Here is a 22,458-nt window from a genome sequence, read left to right on the forward strand (position 1 = left end):
ACGATAGCAGTTTATTGATCTTTACTGCATTGCAAATTATGTCATTTATTCCAGTAAGATTATGTTCGTTGGTCTTTCAATTTTGCAAAACACTGTTTAACCCCTTGAGATCAGAGTCGAAACGGACCAGATACTTTTTAGGAATGTTACCCATGTTGTAGTTTTATAGCCCTATATTTTTTTCCAGGCCAGACAAAATCTATTTCTTGTGTTTTTTTTTCAATGACATATAGGGCTATTTTATAATACCTTTTTTACATTGAAATATTTTTTTTGCTTTTTCTATTTTATTAGGAGTAGGGCTTATTCACATGTGTATACGCTATCATCTGATGCATTGGATTATAATGCATCAGATCACACAGGCATATTCCCACGGCGTAAAAGCGCTCGGCCAGTCAATATAGCGCCGGGCGCTTTTACACCAGAGAGGAAAGATAGTCCTGCAACTATCTTTCCGGGCTGGAATATGGCCGCTGCCATAGACTCCTATGGGAGCCAATGACAGCGTCCGGAGAAGGGAGTTTAGCAGCGTGACTGCTAAACTCCCTCCCCCTTCTCTCCTCCTCTCCGGCTGTTTGCAATGGGAGGGGGCAGCGGTGAAGCTAAGCCGGGCCATAGATACGCCAGGCCCCTGCTGTTTGAACGGCTGCACAAACATTAGATTTGTGCGCCCATTCATGTGTTTTTACGGCACGGGTATGGGCACATACAAAGATGCCTATGGCCATGTGAAAGTGCCCTTATATGTACAAAAACAGGAAAAAAAAAAGATATTTTTAAATTGGTAGTTATTTTTTAAATTATTATATTTACATTAAAATGAAGTATAGGAATGGGTTCACCATTTTGTTTGGTGCATATTGATGTATCATTTGTATTCTCGGATTACAGGGTGGATATGGCGACTGTTTAGATTGACGTCAGTGGTGGGTCATTTTCTTTTTTTTTAAATATACATTTTTATTTTATTCTGTAATTTTTTACGTTGTTTTGTAAGTCTTTTTTTCAACATCTATGACCCCCATGATGTCATATAAGACCTCTGGGGGGGAATTTACACTATTTATTTTTTTAATTTCACATTTTTCCACTGTAACTGGAGCATCCATAGGAGCCGCAGTTACAGGGGAAAACACATCTTCTTAGTCATTATCCTAGCTGATCAGGGGTCTGCTAAGACCCTACAGATCTGACATGTCGGGTGGGTTTTTTTTTAAAAAGAGTACTAAAAATTGGTTTTTGTTTTTCATAACCGTGGCAGACTGTCAAATAGTGGCAGACAGAGAAGATGGGAAGCTTAAAAAACTAAAGCTTTAAAGAAAAAAAAATCTGTAAAATCGCTGTAAAGAGGAATAGTGCATAGCCCTGAGGACAGTTCCCCAGGGTTGGGGTGGTGAATTCTGCTATAGGTTGCTCTTCTATCTACATTCAAATACATACAGTACACAGTATTACAGTTTCCTTGAGAGGGATGGGAAAGATTCTGGTAAATATATGGATATAACTGCAACCTAGGTAAATATCCAGGTAATATCATGGGAGTGTTGAAATCCTAACTAAAAGGATAGCTCTATCACTAGATGACATAGTAAGTGAAATAGCACTAACTAACTTAGATATACTAAGGGTACTCTTACACAGGCTGACTGTCACCATAGTGATTGCTCAAAAAGTGATTATGGGTCTAAAAACGGGACCAGACACTCTCACTTTTTAGAGTGGTTTGGTTTTTAGCTTGCCTAAAAGCCAAGCAACTATTGGCCTGTGTAAATAGGCAGTCGTTCAACTAGGTTCGCTCTGAATGGAGGCGGCCGGCCGGAAGAGATCCCCAGTGTGTTCACCTCCATTCAGTGAGCGATCAGAACGCTTGTGCGAAAGCACAGGAGTCATAATCATTGGGGTGCCTTAAGCTCCTGATAATTGTCCATTGTTAAAGTATCCTAAGGAATGATAACATTACCATGCTGTACTATACATGCTACTGTATAGGAACTTCACTTTAAATGGAATATATAGACTCAAATTTCTTATTCTGCCCATTAACAAGCCCTACAGACCACCTACCAATCTTTTTGCAGCCACACTTTTTGCCATTCAGCTGCCCCAATGCGTTGAAGCCACTGCTTAGTGAAAAACAGAGGCGGCAATAATGCAAGCTATGTAGGATCTTGCACAGATTCAGTTTGACTATTTTAAAAGTGGTACAAAACCAACAGGAAAAGTAGAATATGTTTCTAGAGAATGAATTTCTATTTTATTAACATGCACATCTGTCTATGGTAAAAACAGCCCAATAGGCGGTTGTTTCGGGAACATGCAAAATATCCTGCAGACTGACAAACGGCGGGGGGCAAAAGTATCTCCCGTTTACTTTTATGTTCCGTTTTTCTATGCTTGTGCTTTTATGTGGCAGCAAATCCGGATAGGTAGAGTTGCATTGTAAAGGATGAGAAAGATACAGAGCTTCATGTCAAGTTCACCGGAGGAACCAACTGAATGGAAGGAAGTCCATCGAGGTCTGGGATATTCAATGACAACAATAGTGCTGCAAACTGCAATATTCTTCTCTTCAAAATTACAAGGATGGTGAAAGGACCCCTAATGGATGTGTGAATAGAACCTAAGCTGCAGTCACAGATCACAGCTTCAGGGCTTATGCACATAAACGTATATCGACCAGCGGTGGAAGACAGCTAAGCCCCCGCACCCTCTCCGCCCCTTGCCGCTGTTTGCAATGGGAGGGGTTGGAGCTTAGCACACTAGCTTCCAGTCACGCTGCTAAACTCACTCCCACCTCCCTTCTCTGGCCGCTGTCATTGGCTCCCATAGGAATCTATGGCAGTGGCCATAGTCCGGACAGGAAGATAGTTCCAGGACTATCTTTCCTGCCCGGCGTAAAAGTGCCTGGCTGTGCGCATATATGCCACAGGAATACACCTGTGCGATCTGATGCACTGGAATCTAATGCATCAGATAATATCCGCTCGTGTGTAGAAGCACTTATCCTAATGGTACACTAACTAATGACAAATAATGGCTGGATACCATCCATTTTCTGTAGTAATTCTAGCTGGACACCGCTATAGGGGATGGAAAGGAAAATAAATATTCATCGGTCTTATGAACGTCAGTCACTGCCAAAGGAATCAGTTTGCATCAGTCACTGGAAAACACCCATCAGTAGGGAAACAGGTTTACAGACAATGGCAGTAATGGAAAGGAACAAATGATACAAATTAGATGTACACAATACGGAACACATGAGACCCGATAAGGTCATGCACTTGACTGGAGAACAAGCAGAAAAAAGTGCATGGCATTTTGGCACTTTTACACGTATGGAAACTGCAAAGAGTAGAGCAGTGGACTTTTTTTTTCTGTCAAACCAGAAGATTTCATATGAACTATTCAATAATTCTCTAACAAGCTTTTCTAGTCTACATGCTTTGCCATCCAAATAACCCCAAAACTCATTATATTTACATTATTGCGACCCTCGCAAGTGTCAAATGCTAAGCAGCAATTCCATATGAGAATTTTGCTCTGAGCAGCATTTACGAATAGTGTCACAAACAGTAGTTTTTAAGGTTTTATTATCCTGTATACAGTAACACAGACTAGGAAAGGATACTCTTAGCTCTATATACAAAACGTTAACATCTAGCAGGAGACTGGCTGCAGCGATCAGCAGAGCCTATGAACACGTCACCTGCAGCTGACGGACATAGAGACTGGCCAGAAGATGGAGCGGTGGCGATTCCTGCCCCCGTGTATATTTACTTGTAAAACCCCTTGCCCCTTCCAATCCAGGGTCGGACCTCATCTGACATTAAAATTTCCCTGCATAGTCCCAATGTTGGGGCGAGGTCCGACACATGTTTCTATCACTATGCAGGACAGTGCTCCGATATTGGATTGTTCTTCATATGTATGTTACAGTATTCAGAACAGCCTCCGACATTGGATTGCCTTCCAGCAAACGCGCTATACACATTGTATGCAGTTATAGGATGCCTCTGTATGGCACTGTATTTCAGGGATAACTATCTATGTTATTAGAGTCTTATTATATAAATGTGTTATATCAATATGTATATATTTACAGGATTATGACAAACAACCTTCCCAATGTTAAACACTCAAAACTCACGTTTAATAAACTGCTAATAAGGTCATCATAAGAAATCATTTTTATTAGTTTCTGTTGAGTAATTCCAAGAAATCCACAACGCTCTTTCCTGCCCAAAATTAATAATAGCCGGGGAGGATGCGGATACCAGGGAAATTGGATTGGAAAGGGTTAAATCATCGGTTCCCAACGCATTTACACTGGCAACTTTTTGCTAAGATGGCTCAGAAGCAAATACATTGTGATAATTAGCAAATGTAAACTGGAAGAGATTGTAAAACACCCAATTACTTTGGGGTGGGATAACGGACAATGGACTTATGACCTCTGGCATCATATTACTAGGATACATGCAAAGAACATCACACTGCTGACAGCAGGTACAAGGATTCTAGGACTAGTTTTTACTTGCAGGTAAAGCGCCAGGGCAGAGGAGCTTACACTTTGCGGTGCAATGCGGGAGTATAACTCCTGTGCCGATTACAATAAAAGCACATTTTCCCATGTGATGTAATTTTCTTTTGCCTAATCCATAGTACCCGGACCTGAAATCTGGATTCCTTTTACAGAGGTTCATTCCGCTCAGAGGACATATGGCAGTTCCCATATATTCTCTCGCTCACATCACAGTATTTTGCATCAATATTAGTTAGATAAAACCAGTCGGGGATCTAAAACCCAAGAGAGGTATAAATCCGTCTATTATACGATTGCTTTGTGTAGATTCCATTCCTGGTTTTGGTTTACTGATGCAAAGTACTGATCAAAATAAGGCTATGTGTAAGTGGACTAATGAGAATCAGATCTCCAGGCAATAGCAACCTGCTAAATAAAGAGGCACTAAACACAAAGTGGGCAAAAAAATCTATTAAAAAAAGTGAAAATCCCAGCACATCCCCTCTTAATCTCCTCCTTGGACAGGTCAGCAGATACTTACTCCTGCAGGATTTCAACAAAGCGGCTTGTTTCAGGAACGTGCAGATTTACAGACAGTGGTGGTAAGGAAGGGGGGTGCGGTTATGTATTGCTTTTTTTTTGCGTGTATTCATTGCGTTTTTCACTTGCACACAAAAAATGCCCCGCAAGAACGCCCTATTGATTTCACACACAAAATACATGTGCATGTATTCACTATGTATCAATCCCATTGACTTTAACCCTTTCCAATCCACTGTCTGACGTCTTCCAACATTCTGATTGAAGCCTGTACAGCTCCGACGTCAAAAGACGTCCAGCAGGGTATTCTTGCTGTATATTACTGGCCTTTCTGTTGTCGGGGGGCCTCTCTGACATGTCACATACTGCAGTACTGGCTCTAACCAGCAGATGGCGGCATTGTAAAATGGCAGAAAGAGAAAGCCTCCTAGTAAACCCTGAATCCAAAATTGGATTGTAAAGGGTTAATAGATGGTTTCAGTCCGTAATACGGTCCAAAATAGAACATACTGCAATTTTTTTCACATGCGAAAAACACATGTCTGAATACCCCAATGCAAATGAATGGATTTCAGCTCTCCATGTAACATACACAAGACTGTGCGCAAAATGCCCGTGTGAATGAGTCCTAACTCATACAGTTTTCTGCATGGAGGATGGAACCAGTACTGGATATATATAATTGTAATGTATAACCAGCCTCAGCTGCAGTCACAGATCACAGTTTGCCCTAATAGAGCAGAACTAAATAGTACTCAAAATAGAAGAAAATAATTAGATAACCGGTATCAGCAAGATCCTGTTGCCATTGGCGGCTGGTCAGAGTCTTCCTTGCAAGCAAGAAGTTTTCAAGAGAGATATTGAGGGTAATAATAAGCTGTTATTACAGGCACAAACTCCATACACACATAAACTATGCTGGGAACAGGAAAAAGAAATGAATAGAACCACTTCATTACAAAGAGGCTGTGACTAATTACTGTGTGTTCAGCTCTTGGTAGCAACAGCAGGTCAAACAAAAATAGAAGATATATTTCTGTACTTGAAGAGCGGCTGCAAAGAACACGTCCCGCTCCAGAGGACACGGGCGTCCATACACTGCAGAACATCCCATTGATTTTAATTGGAGCTATGTAATATTTCGTTTCCCTGTGGTGGCACTGAAGAAGATGAACATTTACTGCCACTGTTTAATGATGGTTGCAGTGTCTCCCCATATTTTCTTTTTTTGTCTCTTTTATGGATAGTCACCCATCAGAGATGTATAGCGCAGTGGCCAAGCATACACACGGGCTATAAGTCGTCTTTGGGAGGTAGAAAAACAGGCATTCCCAGTCATCTAACATTTATTATCTATGCTATGAATAGACGATTTTGTAGGCAAAATCCGTAAAACCCAAAACCCATTAACAATCAATGTGTGAGTGGTTTTTGTATGCATGTAGCTGAAGATACAAGGCCCTGTACCCTTACCAACAAAAGAACTCTATATTGTGCCATTCCTCAAGATCCAGAACTGTCATTTAATGGGGATTTACATTTTCTAACACATTGTCAGGAAAGCGAACATATTCTTTTTAGTCCCCTAACGCCACAAGACATATATTTATGTCATTGGGGGTGCAAGGTTTACACAGAGCGGGATCGGAGGTTGATCCTGTTCAATACAAGTTAGGTGCTGGCTGTCTTTGACAGCTGATACCCACCGGCAGCAGCCATGATTAGCGCTCACGCTGATCACAGCTGTTAACACTTTAAATGCCACTGTCAATTCTGACTGTGGCATTTAAATTCCCTGATCGGTATTCGGGGGTAATATCAGGGAATGATCCCCCCGCAATGTGATCACGAGGTGCCATGGCAGTCTGGGACCCTCTGAAGTCTCCCAGGAATACCATGGATGATTGTCTATCAAGCCATGCCTGTCAGAAATTGATGTCATGCAATACTATGGTATTGCATTATACTTTATGAGTGATCGGAAGTTCAAGTCCCCTATGAGGGCTAAAAAATAATGAAAAAAAAGTGTGAAAAGCTTTAATAATTAATAGAAAAAATAAGAGGCAAAAAAAACCAAAAAACTTTTCCCATATTTACAAAAAATAAAAAAAGAGATCTGTAGAAGTCTGATCTACCAAAGTAATGCATTATTTATCCCACATGGTGAACGTACACCATGCCAGAATTGCGTTTTTTGGAACTCAGTCTCCAAGAAAATGCAATCAAAATGTCCTTCAAAATGGTACCGATAGATACTATAGGGTGTCCTGCAAAAAAGCATCCTTCACACAACTATGTCAAGGGAAAAATATAAAAATTTTTGGCTGTCAAATGATGGCGGTAGAAAATAATCTTATTTTTTTTAAAGTAGTACAGCAAAAAAAATTATATACAGCGGTTTATTTTCATACTGACGAATAGAATAATAATAAAAAACTTTATTTGTATAGCGCCAACATATTCCGCAGTGCTTACAGTGACAGGGGGAATACAGAAAGACAATATACAAAAATTACAAAACCACAGGTACATAGTAATCAGTTGATGGGAGAAATAGGGGTGAGGGACCTGCTCCAACGAGCTTACATACTACAAGTAATGGGGTAATACAGAAGGTAGAGGGGCTGAAGATGTGCATGGTATGGCGAGGTGGAGTGTGACGGATTCTATACACAGACAACGGTCAGACATTTAGCCGTGTGACGGCAGAATCGGTATGACTGCAGGGGCAGTTGATAGTGGCTGGTAAGGATTGCAGTCAGTAGGTCAGGGAGCATGTTATTAGGCGGCGTACAGAGGGGTTTGTTTAGGGAATGCGGTATGCCTCCCTGAAGAGGTGCATTTTTAGTGCACGCCTGAAGTTCTGCGAGTCCTGGATTGCTCGGGTTGCCTTTGGTAGTGCGTTCCAGAGGACCGGTGCTGCTCTGGAGAAGTCTTGGAGGCGGGAATGAGAAGTTCGAATTAAAGGGGCGCTCAGTCTGGTTTCGTTAGCAGAGCGGAGAGCCCGGGCTGGGTGATGGATTGACAGGAGGGAGGCAATATAGGGTGCTGCTGCGCTGTGGAGGGCTTTGTGGATGAAGGTAGCAAATTTAAATTGAATTCTGTATTTAACGGGCAGCCAGTGCAGTGACTGGCACAGGGCAGAGGCGTCCGAGTAGCGGCTGGACAGGAAGATGAGCCTGGCTGCCGCATTCAGGATGGATTGGAGAGGGTAGAGTCTGTTGCAGGGGAGGCCGATCAGCAACGAGTTGCAATAATCGAGCCGGGAGTGGATGAGGACAACAGTAAGCGTTAACGTGTCCACAGTGAGAAAAGAGCGGATTCTTGCAATGTTCTTGAGATGCAGCTGACATGTTCGGGCGAGAGATTGGATGTAGGGGGTAAATGAGAGATCAGAGTCGAATATGACCCCAAGGCAGCGGGCATGTTGTCTAGGAGTTATGGTGGCGCTACACACTGAGATGGAGATCGGTTAGTGGAGGGTGGAAATACCAGTAAGTCAGTTTTAGAGAGGTTTAGTTTTAGGTAGAGAGAGGACATAGTGTTAAAGACAGCGGACAGACAGTCAGTGATGTTTTGGAGGAAAGGTACAGAGATGTCACGAGCAGAGGTGTATAGCTGGGTGTCGTCAGCTTAGAGGTGGTATTAGAGGCCAAATCTCCTAATGGTTTGTCCAATTGGGGCTGTGTAGATAGAGAAAAGGAGGGGGCCGAGGACCAAGCCCTGGGGGACCCCAACAGCAAGGGGAAGAGGAGGGGAGGTAGAGCCAACAAAGGAGACGCTGAAAGAGCGGTCAGATAGGTAGGAGGAGAACCAGGAAAGAGCAGTGTCCTGTAGGCCGATGGAGCGAAGCATACTGAGGAGGAGTTCGTGGTCAACAGTGTCAAATGCTGCAGAAAGGTCGAGGAGGATCAGTAGGGAGTAATCGCCCCTCGATTTGGCTGTCAGTAGGTCATTGGATACCCTTGTAAGGGCAGTTTCTGTTGAGTGTTGAGGTCGGAAGCCAGACTGTAGGGGGTCTAGGAGAGAGTGCTCTGATAGATAGCTTACAAGGTGGGAGTAAACCAGGCGTTCCAGCAGTTTGGAGATGAAGGGGAGATTTGAGATGGGTCGGTAGTTGGCAGCATCAGTCACGTCCAGAGTCGGCTTCTTTAGCAGTGAGGATATGATGGCATGTTTGAAAGAAGAGGGAAAGATGCCAGAGGTCAGAGAGAGGTTGAATATAGCGGTGAGATGGGAGAGGACCACTGGGAGAGGGATCGGAGGAGGTGTGAGGGGAGGGGGTCGCTAGCGCAGGTGGTTGAGCGAGCAGAGAAGAGCAATTTGGAGACTTCTTCCTCTGTCGCTGGTCTGAGTACAGATAGTGAGCAGGAGCTAGATGCGGTGCTGACAAGACTAGGGTCAGGGCTAGTCTGGGATTGGAAAGTTATTTCCTGACGGATGTCATCAATTTTCTTTTTGAAGTAAGCAGCCAGCTCTTCAGCACTGAGATCTGTCACAGGGGGCTGCGGTTTAGGGCTGAGAAGGGAGTGAAAAGTATCAAAGAGCCGTTTAGGGTTGTGTGATAGTGAGGAGACTAGAGAGGTGAAATAGACTTGTTTGGCGTGGTGGAGGGCGAGGTTGTAGGTTCTGAGCATGATTTGTAGTGGAGGAAGTCTGTGGACGTTTGCGACTTCATCCACAGCCATTCAGCACTTCTAGAGCACCGCCGGATGAAGCGCGTTTGAGGCGTGAGCCAGGGTTGCCGCGTTCTACATTGGATGGCTCGGGTTCTGGGGGGCGCCGCTTCATCCAGGGCATGTTTAAGAGCGGTGTTGTACTGAGCGGCAGCCAGGTTGGGGCAGGAGAGGAGAGAGATAGGGGACAGAGAGGACTGTAGGGATTCAGCAAAGTCTTGGGTGTGAATGGCCTCAAAGTTCCTGTAGGTACAGTAGGTACGTGGGTCTGGAGAGATGTTAGGGAGCATGACAGAGAAAGAGAGGAGGTTATGATCCGAGAGCGGGCGAGGGGAATTAGTGAAGTTGGAAGCAGAGCAGAGCTGGAGGAAGACTAGATCCACAGTATTGCCATCCCTGTGAGTGGGAGAGGCTGTGAGTTGAGAGAGACCAAGGGAGGAGGTGAGCGAAAGAAGCTGAGAGGCAGATAGGGAGTTGGGGGTCATTAGTGGGGATGTTAAAATCACCTAAGATGAGGGTTGGAATTTCACAGGATATGAAGTGGGGGAGCCAGGCAGCAAAGTGGTCCAAAAACAGGCGAGGAGCACCTGGGGGGCGGTAGATAACTGCTACTCGCATAGACAGCGGACGGAAAAGCTGTAGCATATGTACCTCAAATGATGGAAAAGTGAGTGAGGGTACAGGGGGGATGACCTGGTAGGTGCATTTCAGAGAGAGAAGAGCACCTACTCCTCCACCACGCCTGTCATCTGGTCTCAGGGTATGGGAGAACTGCAGGTCATTGTAAGACAGTGCAGCAGGGGAGGCCGTGTCAGATTGCTGTATCCACGTCTCTGTGAGAGCGAGCAGATTTAGGGATTTAGCAGTAAAAAAGTCGTGGATGGTGGGGAGTTTATTACATGCTGACTGGCAGTTCCAGAGCGCACATTTAAAGGAGTCAGGGGAGGGTATGCATGGGCTAGCAGTTGGGCTTGGGGATTTTATTAGTGAGTCAGGTAGGGGGTGATAGCTAGGAGCAGTGGAGGGTGGGCAGGATTGGGAGAGATATCCCCAGCAGCTAGTAGCAGCAGGATAGAGAGGGTTAGCAGATGATTAGGAGATTTATGAGGATGACTGTTATTTTTGTTAGTGGCATTAGGGGGTTTGAGGCTAAGCAAGAAGGTAAATAGTGCATGTGAGCTGTGCATAGGTGAGGACAGGAGAGAGGGGCTAATGTGAATAGTGTGCCCCAGAGGTTGGCACTTGAAAGAAATTCTGAAATTGAGAGCAAGGATGAAAACAGAGGTGACAGCATTAGCGATAGAATACACTTAGCATGTCATTTTTGCTGCAGTTTGTATGCCGTAAAATCATGCCGTCCCAACCCACTCCCAAAAAAAAAAAAGAAAAAGGTCAGCATTTTTTCCTCAATTTCACTCTGCTTGTTTAAAAGGTTGAGTATGCTATATGGTGCATTAAATAGGACCGTTGAATAATACAACTTGTGCTGTGAGGAAACAAGCCCTCGGACAGCTTTGTTGATGTATAAATAAAAGATTAAAACTCTTTGAAAAGTGGGAAGGAAAAATAGAGAATGGGAAAAAAAGTGACACGTCCTTAAGGGTTAAAAGCTGCAGAGCATTAGGAAAAATTCAAATACATAATTTTTCATGAGTTTGCAGTACTTTACAGCAGTTGAGAGACGTACTATTGTAGTTAACAGGATTTTAATTAATTTCAATTTTAATGTAATTTCTATTGCTGGCAGCAAGGTGGCTCAGTGGTTAGCACTGCTGTCTTGCAGCCCTGGGGTTGGTTTTGAATTTTAACAACATCTGCATAGAGTATGTTCTCCCCATGTTTGTGTGGGTTTCCATTGTCTTCCCACAAGTAAATAGTCTTGTACATAAAAAGACATTATTAGTAAAGAAAATTGCTTAAAACAAATGGATACAATTATTGCAATTATGCTAGATTTGCAAAAATACCAGACCATACTGGTCTCCATTTGAGCAATGGAAGCTTATGGTTCCTTCCCGGGGTTATGTCTGAAACCCATTTTTAGGGATTCAGATAGAACCACAAGACACAATAAAAAAAATAAGTGTCAGCAGCCTCTTGAGGGCTTATTCACGCGAGCGTATATCGGCCGGCGTTTTCACATCTGGCCTATATATGCTACCATCTGATGCATGGGCTCGGCTAAGCTGTTCCCCCCTTCCCTCCACCTCACTGGCTCACCTTCTCTCTCCTCCCCTCCAGCTGTCTGCAATAAGAGGGGTGGGAAGGGGCTGGAGCTTAGCTCCGCCCCCTCCCATTGCAAACAGCTAAAGGGAGGAGAGAAGGGAGAGGGAGTTTAATCCGGCCGCTGTCATTGGCTCCCATAGGAGTCTATGGCAGCGGCCATAGTCTGGCCAGGAAGATAGTTCCAGGACTATCTTTCCTGCCCGGCGTAAACGCATCCGGTCAAGCGCTTTTACACCGCGGGAATACGTCTGTGTAATCTGATAATGCATATCGGCCGGCCGTGAAAATGGCGGCCATTATATGCTCATGTGAATAAGCCCTAAAGATCACTTGGCACAAAACAAATCAATTTGTGATTATTGTTCTATTCATTAGGTCCAATGTCCACGGCACACGCGGATTTTCAATGCGGATATCCGCAGCGGATGTACTGCGGATCATCTTAAAAATGATTTTTTTAATGGCTTGTGGGTGATCGCGGATTGTATGTTTTCATCTCCCATAGAGATGAATAGAAACCGTCCGTGCACAAATCTGCAGAAAATGTAGCAAGCTGCGATTCTCTCCCACGCTGAGGGGAAAAATAAATATATATAATCACATTTGCATGCTTTAAATTGTTTTTCGGAAGCTAATGCATTCCTATGGATGGCTTTTTTTGCTGGTGCCACGCAAATCAAATCCACCCATGGACATTAGGCCTAAGCGTCTTTACATCTACGGAGCAGAGAGATAAGAATATTGTTTAGTAGCCATGTCTGTTCATGTATTCTTCATAATGAAGCTATTATAAATACAGCCTACATTTGTTTAGCATTAATACATTCCACAGTCAATAATGGGAAGCAAAAACATACAAGAGAGCAAATAATAAAAACAAATATGTACCGATGATGAAACAAGACTGCTCTCCACTGTGTAGATTCGACCTAATACAGCAACTCATATGCACAGTGTGTGTTCTTAGAGCCATGTAGTTCTCATGCCTCCACACTACGGTCAGCAACGCCGGACTTGGAGTAAATTGTGCCATGTGCAAAATTATTTTTTTATGCCCAACTTTCCCCATCATAGTAAAAGTCAAGGCGATAAGACACTGCCATCCCTGACTGTGTGATGTGCATCATGGCCAAAATCACTGTGTAGCTCATAGCCAATGCAAGATGTGCCGCCCGGCAGGGGCAGACTGGCCATTCAACCCACTGCTCCACCCACTCCCAGACTCTGCAGTCTGCATAGCTCGCTCTGTGAGTCCCAGGTAGAGCGATCATGTGACACGCTCGTCATGTACTTATTTTTGGTATCTGCTATATATACAGCTCCCCGGAATAATGGCACTTTGAACTAAAGAATAATTTAATCATCTGAATGAGTTTGTATTATGGTGTATTATGCACCAACATAGATATAAAGCGCACTGCGATGCCTGTATGAGAATAGCACCAGAGGTGAGTGAAGAGACACGGGTAAGGAGGTCAGTTGATCTTTGGTCAGTTTGCTCATTTCCATAGGGCAATGATTCACACATTGACAATCATTATAACGTGAAGCATAGTTACAAAGTACTGGTAGCTGTGTGACAATACTAATAACACTACCGCAGTCCAAAACTGCTTCTGTTTTTATTTCCATTTTTGAAGCAGCCGTGGTTTTACTGAGAGGGTTATAGAAAAACATTCTAAGGATAATATGTATGGAAAAATCAAGTATTGTTGCAGCTCTGCTATAGTTAATAATAGGTCCAGAAATGGAACAGGCCTTAAAGGGGTTGTCCCACTATGAGCAGTTTCGTTGCAGGAATCAGACAGCTCCACACACTGTACAATGGCCAGGGTTGGTACTGCAGGTTGAGTCCTATTGAAATGAATGGAGTTAGCTGCAGTACCAACCTGGGCCACTGTGCAGTGTATGGCGCTGTCTGCTTCCCTGTAGCAAACCAGCTAGGAGTGAGACAAACCCTTTCATGGAAGCATACCATAAAAAATGTGCAGCTTGTCTGTATTACATTAGCCAAGATATAACATCTGGCGGCTGCGGGAACCAACTATAGAAAAAAAAACACAATACCTTTGACTAAAGGCGAACAACCTTAGATTGAGTGGCTTGCACTATAATAGTTAGGTGTAAACGCATGCGGCGATCGAATGATCACCGATTATTCTTAAGATTATAGCTGACTGGATCTTTCATACGGACCTGAAAATCATCATTCATCTGCTGCAAATCCTTTTTGTATGAACAGGCAGCATAACGATTTGCTGAATAGAAACAGCAGCTGGAGGGTTAACTACAGGTATGGTTATGGCCCAATGATTGAAAGTACCCAGGTATTGTTCAGTGTAGATGCATGCCATGCCAACGATTGCTGCGTCATCGCTACACGCATCCTCCTTCTTGCAGTGTAAAAGAGCCTTGAGTACCCAAAGAAATTATATGAAAGCATACAGGGTTTTATTTTCACTCGTAGCCTTCATGCATCTTGGCTGTTGCAGTACTTTACCATAGCAACCAGATGCTGCATTGTGAGTGGAAATTTTAAGAGCGGAGAACTGCAGGGTGCGTTCACATGTCGCTGATTTGATACAGATATTGGTGCAGATCTGCAGCAGATTTCATCCTTTCAATTGAATCCACATTGAATATGTGAAATCAGCTGCAGATCTGCACCAAATCAGCGAGGTGTGAGCAGACCCTACAGTTTTTACAATAGAGCTAAATTTCATTATTTGAGTACATGCCGTGCTTAAAGCCTATTAAGACAACGATTATCACTCAAAATTCGCTCAAAAGCCATCTTTTGAGTGATAATCGTTGCGTCTAAAACGTTTGCACTTCGTGTACTATTCGTTCATCGCTCATTTCTAGTTTTATAGAAATGAGCGATGACTGTCATCTGCGGCGCAGGCTGATATCTCAGCCAGGAGAGCTGATAAGATTCTCTCAGCTGGTATCCCAGGGCAGTTCTCAGCAGGACGCCAGCTGAAAATATGGAGAACAATAAAGCTATTTGCATATAAAGAACAGCTGCATTGTTCTCCTAGTGATCGCGTCCCTATCATGCTCCGCCTGCTTTAATTCTTTAGTAGCTAATTAGCTGGAGTTATGCAAAGATGATCGCTCAAAACGGTCACTCAAACTTTCGTTTGAGTGATCATCGTTCCGTGTAAATGGGCTCTTACTTTAACGCAATACACACAGTAGACACAGGAGAACATTGGTGAACACAGAAAGATGGCCCATGTAAAAAGGGCCCGTTCTCCTTGCTTTTCAGTCTGTAAGGTACTTATCAGCTAATTTATGACCTCAAAAAAGTTTATCTTCGTTTGGTCATAAATCAGCTGATAAGAATGTTTATCAAAAGAGAAGTTCTGAAAACCTGATGTTTCTAAAGAGAAAGTAGAGGTCTGCAGCTACTGTATACATCCATACGCTATGTAGGAGCTGCAGAAGCCTAGGGCTGGTTTCATATAGACGAAAATTTTTTTTGAATGGGGTCGTACATATGAGCAATTTTTTCCTGCATCACAAAATAAATCACCACACGTCCTATTTTTGGTTTTAAATGTGGCCAGCGGCAGCACTGTGCCATGTGCTAGGTGCACACAGTGTGATGCCAGGTTTCCTCCTTGAAAAAAATGGGAGAATTACAGTTAGCTACGGCGCAGAATCACTACTTTCCCAAAATGATGCGTCGTGCTTTTGAAAGTAAAAAACACTGCATCTGTGTAATAACGCATGTTGGTGACTGCAATATTGGACCGTGACTCTGATGTTTTGTGTGTGTGTCAGATGGGTGATGCCTGACACTGTTCCCTATGTCAGCAGGGTGACTGACTCTCTATTCCCCTGGTGTGAGGACACTCGGACTAGCAATGGCTTACCATCTGTATGCATGTGAGTTCTGGGTGGGGGTCCTGTTCTATGATGTATGCACAACCTGGTGTGTTGCTGTGAACAGTGATGTGTGTGGTATGTCTGTGCAGGTGGCCAAACGTGCTCTATGTGCAGTCCTGTTCTGTGTACAGCGACGTGTTTTTATCGTATCTTCTCCAGGTTTCTGATCAGGGATAGCTAGGTCCCAGATGAAGACAGTTGGGCCGACCTTATCGGGACGAGCATCCCGCTTTTAGGTCCCTGATTAGTAAGGGACAAGGGTCCTTCCATCATTGCCTGGAGAGGTGCAATTGGTCCTTGCAATACTATGTGTGTGATTGCGGTTTTAAAAAGGACACAATTCCTGTGTCTGTTCTGAGGCATGGTGCTTTAGTGTGCCGAGTGGATGCAACAGTGACATTTTGGATTAAATTTGGAGAAACCACTTGTCATACTAGCTATACTGAGCTGTTCTTGCTTTTTCTGTTTTGTTTGCAAATAGCTGAATGTTTGTAAATTTTGCAACAGTACATACCTCACTCCACTAATTGAAACCAAATGTGCCCGATTATGGGGGAATGCGGATCCAGATAGATGGTTGGTGAAGAAATGTTTATATGGCCTTTGGCCGCCTGCAGACGGGCGGAAATTCCGCGGCGGGATTTCCCACGGAATTTCTGCCCTTGAAGGCTGCCATAGGATTGTGTTAGCAAAATCTTGCGTGGCAAACAAACCGCAGCCTTCTCTATTTCTGTGCGGCACATGAAAGATCCGGAGCTGCGGGGCGCGGGTGAGTACGCGCTGCTCTCTGCAGGCACTCGGGTCGGGTCACACGGCGAGAATTCCTGCCGTCAGATTCGACCCAACCGTCTGCAGGTGGCCTTAATGTATGGCTCCTGAAAGTGGATGTCTGAAATTTTTCAAAACTTGGGAGAGAGCAGGTATAACTGAATATAAGACTAAATGCACACAGATGAATTATCACTGCGGAAATCGCGGTCAGACACCCACCACAATTTCAGCAACAATGGCCATCCATAGACAAGCTGTGTAAAACAATTCTGCCCTGCCCACAAATTTAAATCAGCTGTGATTTTCCGCTTGCAGGGAGAGTCGCAGCACGTTCTAATTTGTGCGGAAAAACGCACGGGCAGCTTCCATTGCAGTCAATGGAAGAGGTCCGTCCCGCAAACTCCGCCTTGCAGGCACAGCAGAAATCCACGTCATACCCGAGTGCCGATGCGTCAGGTGCTGGACTGCGCATGACGCGTCGGCCGACACTCTTGCAGAGGATCTGAACAGGTAAGTATAGGGTCTCTGGGGGACCGGCGCAAGGTCCGGTTCAGCTGCGAGATGTCGCAGGCGGAATCTGACCCGGCCGTAGGCATGAGGCCTAAAAGAATGAAGAAAGAAACATTACTCACTTTTTTAAATATTTCACCACTCTGGTCCTGGAAGCTCCTGCAGTGATCACAATCTATTCATAATTTATGTGACCACTGCAGCCAATCATTGGTTTTGGTAGTCATGTGTTGATCATCCAACAGTGGCAGTGCTGGAGTCGTGGGATACTTAAACGGCGAATTACATTTCTTTAATTTCATTTAAATGGTTATCTGCACTCTGTCAAATTTTGAAAGCTCTTTGACAACCCCTTGTAGCTCCTAAAGTTCTGTAACCGAATTAGAAGGCGCTATAGAATATATATGCAGATGGTTTACTTGGAAACTACACCTTACACTGTGAGTGGACCTGTGGGCCTGGGTAATTTGACAATTACAGTGGTATTCATTCAATATGGTAGTTTCACATCACAGAATGTTAAAGAACTTCATACCCATAATAAAGGTTTACAAATATGCTTCTAGTGCCGTGTGCCTAGGCTGAGAACTATAAAATGTGAATTGTTAAGAAGTGTCCAATTTTAACAGTTTAGAAAGCCAAAATTATTTCAAGTTACATTTTGATAATTAAAGGGGTTATCCAGTTGTTAATTGTTGATGGCCTATGCACAGGTCAGCGGGGATCTGCTGGCTGGGAGCTGTTAAGCAGGGATTCCAGCGACCGGACCGTCTCTGATCTTCTATTGATGACCCATACTGAATAAAGGCCATTAAAAGTTTACAACTGGACTACCCCTATAATACTGGCTGGGGGCTCACAATTTGCAGAAGTAGGAAGGACCAGAGAACTACCTGTGTGTATGCTCAGCTGTGGCAAACAGATCAAACAAACTATTAACGACCACTTGACCGTGAGTATGCATGTTTGTGCGTGGGTGCTTCTCATGGTCCTCTCCTGCTGACGTCATCACTCCGTCCCTGGTGACGTCATCACATATCCTACAAAATGTATAAAACACACGGCCTGTCCGACAGAAGAACAACACAGTTAGGGCTCTTGGAAGGGGAGGACAAAAATAACTAAATGAGAATACAACTAAGCCATTATTATTTCAGACACAACTCCGCAGTCCTGACAGAAGACACCGACCTACTATCACCACAGAGAAACGATGGGCTGAAGGACCTGCGGTGATGTTACTTCTGTGGGAGGAGCCACTCTGCAGTCCGGTAGAAAGTACTGTATACTAGATTAGCCGACAGAAGCCAACAGGGCCTGTGATTATATCACAGTCATGTGATCACCAGTGTGGGTGGAGCCAGGGATTACATGACCAGGGGCTGATCACTGTATCCAGGAGTCTGCTAAGCTGGTGATATCTGGAAATTAGCATGGATGTACCACAGCTGTGTGTGTGTAATGCGTGTAAATTAGGATGGATGTAGTAGAGCTGTGTGTGTAATGTGTGGGATCAGGATGGATGTAGTAGAGCTGTGTGTGTAATGTGTGGGTCAGGATGGATGTAGTAGAGCTGTGTGTGTAATGTGTGGGGTCAGGATGGATGTAGTAGAGCTGTGTGTGTAATGTGTGGGGATCATAATGAATATACCATGTAGCACAGCTGTGTGGCACATTGTGCCACCAGATACAATATACTATAATTTCCTAATAATTACTAGTTTTCTTCTATTAATCTGAATCAGAAAATTGTATCAGGTGATAAAATACCAGTACATCAAGTCGTAATCTACACACTCAAAGGGAGTCTGTCAGATTGAACAAGGTGCCCAAACTGCATGCATGGTGTTATAGAGCAGGAGGAGCCGAGTAGATTGTATATAGCTTTATGGGGAAAGATTCTGTAGAACTTGTGTTTTATTCATTTATATCCCTGCTTATTCTGAGATAAACAGTCCAAGGAGGGAGGGGGGGGGGCATGAGTGATTGACAGCCCTCCCTGTATGTGCAGTCATATACAGATAGCTGTCTATTACTGACTGGACTGCTAGGCTGCCTGCAGACGGCCGGGTCGGATCCGGCTGCGAGAATTCTCGCAGCGGGACCCGACCGAGCGTCTGCAGAGAGCAGCGCGTCACCCACCTGCTCTCGCGGCCCCGGCTCTTTCATGTGCCGCGAGAGCGACGTTTCTGTGCACAGAAATAGAGCATGCCGCAATTTGTTTGCCGTGCGAGATTTCGCGCGGCCAAATCGCGGCCGTCTGCCTAGGATTGCGTTTCCTAACGCAATCCTATGGCAGCTTCCACGGGCAGAAATTCCGCAGGAAAACCCACCGCGGAATTTCCGCCCGTCTGCAGGCGACCTTAGGCTTAGATGTCGCAAAGGCTTAAATGAATGAAGTTATATACCGTAGTTTTATGGGGAAAGATTCAGTATAACAATCTGCTCCGCTCCGTACTCCATAACATGACGCCTGTGGTTTGGACAGCATGATCAAGCTGACAGATTCCCTTTAAGCAAAGCTGTGAAAAACACTACAATGTTCTATCAACCAACTACAGAAACTACTTTGTATGTGAAATGGCAAACTCAGGAACTGTAGAAAAAGAAAAATGAATTAAACCGTATCAAACAATTAGCACATCTCATTGCAATTACGTGAAATCAACACTACTACCCAATGCTTCTAAAGCCGGCCATACAGAGAATGAATTCTCATCAGGTCCCACACAATTTGCTACAATCGTATGCTTTACAGCGCACAAATGAGTTATTAATCATTATATGTTCTATATTCAGCCATCAGTGCAAAAACCTTCCACTAATTGGAAAATAATGGATGTGATTATTAGGTTTGCTTCATCACATCAATGTACAGTAATTATTAAGTCATGTCACATATAAGAGAGCTTGCACTGAGGCAGCTGACACAGAATACATGGAAACAAACATCAACCTGAAAGCATGAACAAAGAGAAAAACACCACACCTGTCCTTTTCTTCATAAGCAGCCATAGTTCGGAGATATCCTTACATAGCAAGGAGATGAGGCTTAAGGTCATGTTGATCCCGACAGACTTCCTATATGGCTCCCCTCTACTAAGTGACCTATTTCTCTGCAAGTTGGACTGAAAAGTACAAAGAGAGCACCAAACTCTGCCTTTCAGTAGAAGCCAAGCAGTGAGGATACAATACCTTTCTTCAAATTACACGCAAAGCTAGTATGTTTTGCAGCTGGGCTGGCGTGACATCCTGACGAGGTACAACACCTTCACTTCTGCTCAGAAAACATAGTTTTACAGAAGGCTGAATTCTCCCTAGACAGAAGATATCAGCATCGGTAGCAGATATGCATTTCCTAAAAGTAGCTAAGCAGTGCATTCAACACAATTCCCTTACAACGCAATGAAAAGCCTCTAACAAACGGCTGTCCCAAACCTCCCTAGAGGGGCCCTTGATTTACTATCGACCTCACAAGTAAAGCCATTCCTCTACCCTAAGGAAATATTCCGTAAAATAGACAGCTGTCCTCTCTAGTGAACTCTGACATCAGATGCTCCGATACCGCTCAAGGTTTAAGTGTATATATTACTTTTTAAACACTTTCAGAACATGCTTCTATGAACCGAATGAACAAAGGCCGCTCTAGTACCCGGCAAGGGAGTTCAGTTAATGAACATGGTTAATGCTAGATAGACCATTTCATCCCAGGCTTCGGTCACCATTCAATAATTAATTTACAGGAGGCCATGTAGTAGGTTGAGACTGTGCGATTAGCTTTTTTATATTAGACACATGCTCTCATTACAGGAAAACTAGAAACTCTTCATATATTAAAGTCTTTAATTAGGGGCCTTTAACACGGGATTAAGCGCCCAACACTGGTCCCAAAGATTGCTCCTGTACTTTCACGATAATTCAGTGAATGAAGGCGGAGCGCGTAGGAGATCTCTTCCAATCGTCCGCCTCCATTCACAGTAAACAGGCAGTCATTCGTTACTGGATGGCTGCCTGTTTACATGGGTTGATCGTCATTTAATTTTTATGCCTACATAAGCTGAATGATTAACGATAATCGAATCGTTTGTTGTTCAGTCGCTGGCAGAGTTTACACTGAAAGATTAGCGGTCAGTTGTGGACGATCCACTGATAAACTGAATGACAATCGTTCCATGTAAAAGGGCCCTTACTAGTATTTAGGTGGGACTTATATGTAAAATATAAATTGTGCAGATATCAATAGTTAAACAGCGGCCAGATCCTAAGCTCCCCTGGGGGTAGACAGAAATCTATGATTTAAAGGGGTTTTCTGGGTAAATATTATTGATAACCTGATCCTCAGACTAGATCATTAATAGTTAAAATCGGCTGCGGTCTGCTGTTCAGGACTGCAGATGATCAGCTGATCTGGCAGTGACAGTGGGCACCCAAAACACAGGGGCAGCTCTTATTAAACCTTTAATGTTCCAGGGCATTCAGTTGTATACAACTGATCCAACTCTATACAATGCGGATGACTACTATCATTGACAGCTGACACCTACCCACAACAGACAGGATCAGTGTGAATGCCAATCGCCCCCCCCCCCCCCCCCCCTCCACACAATCTAGCTGCAGTGTGCCATTTTATTGCCATAGAAGCCAAGGGTCTTCTGAAGGCCCCCCAGGGCTGCCATTGCAGGTTGCCTATGAAGTCATGACTGAGTTGTGTATCATCATAATTATATTGACCCATAAAATAAATTTGTCATTTTTGCTGCAGTGTGTATGCTGTAGAAACAAAACCTTCAACCTTCCCCCAACTCCCAAAGATGACACAATTTTGTTTTTTCCCCATTTCATTCCACTTAGAATTTTTTAAAAGTTTCTCAGTAATTCATTCTAAAATTCATTTTAAGATGCATTAAATAGTACCATCAAAAACACAATTTGTCCTACAAAAAAAATCCCTCAGACATCTATAAGGGAGTTATGATTTCTTGAGAGTGGGAAGGAAAAACGGAAAAATGAAAGAAAATAGAGGGAAAAAAGGGTTGCATCCTTAAGGGGATAAAATCAATGATGGAACAATGGGAACATTAATACTCTCTAGGCACACAATGCAGACACTATTACTCTATGAAGGCACAATGGGGGCGCTATTACTCTGTGAGAGCACTTTTACTATATGGGGGCGCTATTACTTTATGGGACACAGTGGGGTACCATTACTGTATTGGGGCCCAATGGAGGCACTATTACTGTGTGGAGGCATAATACAGGCACTATTAATAAATGGAACTGTGCATAGAATAGCATTACTGTTTATGGGGC

General features: G+C 43.7%; 1 protein-coding gene across 8 annotated transcripts in view; it reads right to left on the bottom strand.

The window, feature by feature from the left end:
• MCF2L (MCF.2 cell line derived transforming sequence like) overlaps positions 1-22,458 on the bottom strand; it is a 225,475-nt gene that overhangs the window by 119,404 nt on the left and 83,613 nt on the right. Inside the window, exon 1 of one of the 8 annotated variants that reach the window (XM_066579687.1) lies at positions 20,135-20,309. The exons of the other annotated variants lie outside the window; for them this stretch is intronic. Within the exon in view, the coding sequence (XP_066435784.1) occupies positions 20,135-20,207 (73 nt within the window). The 5' untranslated portion in view covers positions 20,208-20,309. Of the gene's footprint in view, positions 1-20,134; positions 20,310-22,458 lie in introns of those variants that run through there. 8 annotated transcript variants of the gene reach the window in all.

Source organism: Eleutherodactylus coqui, chromosome 1, assembly GCF_035609145.1.
Source record: "Eleutherodactylus coqui strain aEleCoq1 chromosome 1, aEleCoq1.hap1, whole genome shotgun sequence".
Classification (NCBI taxonomy): domain Eukaryota; kingdom Metazoa; phylum Chordata; class Amphibia; order Anura; family Eleutherodactylidae; genus Eleutherodactylus; species Eleutherodactylus coqui.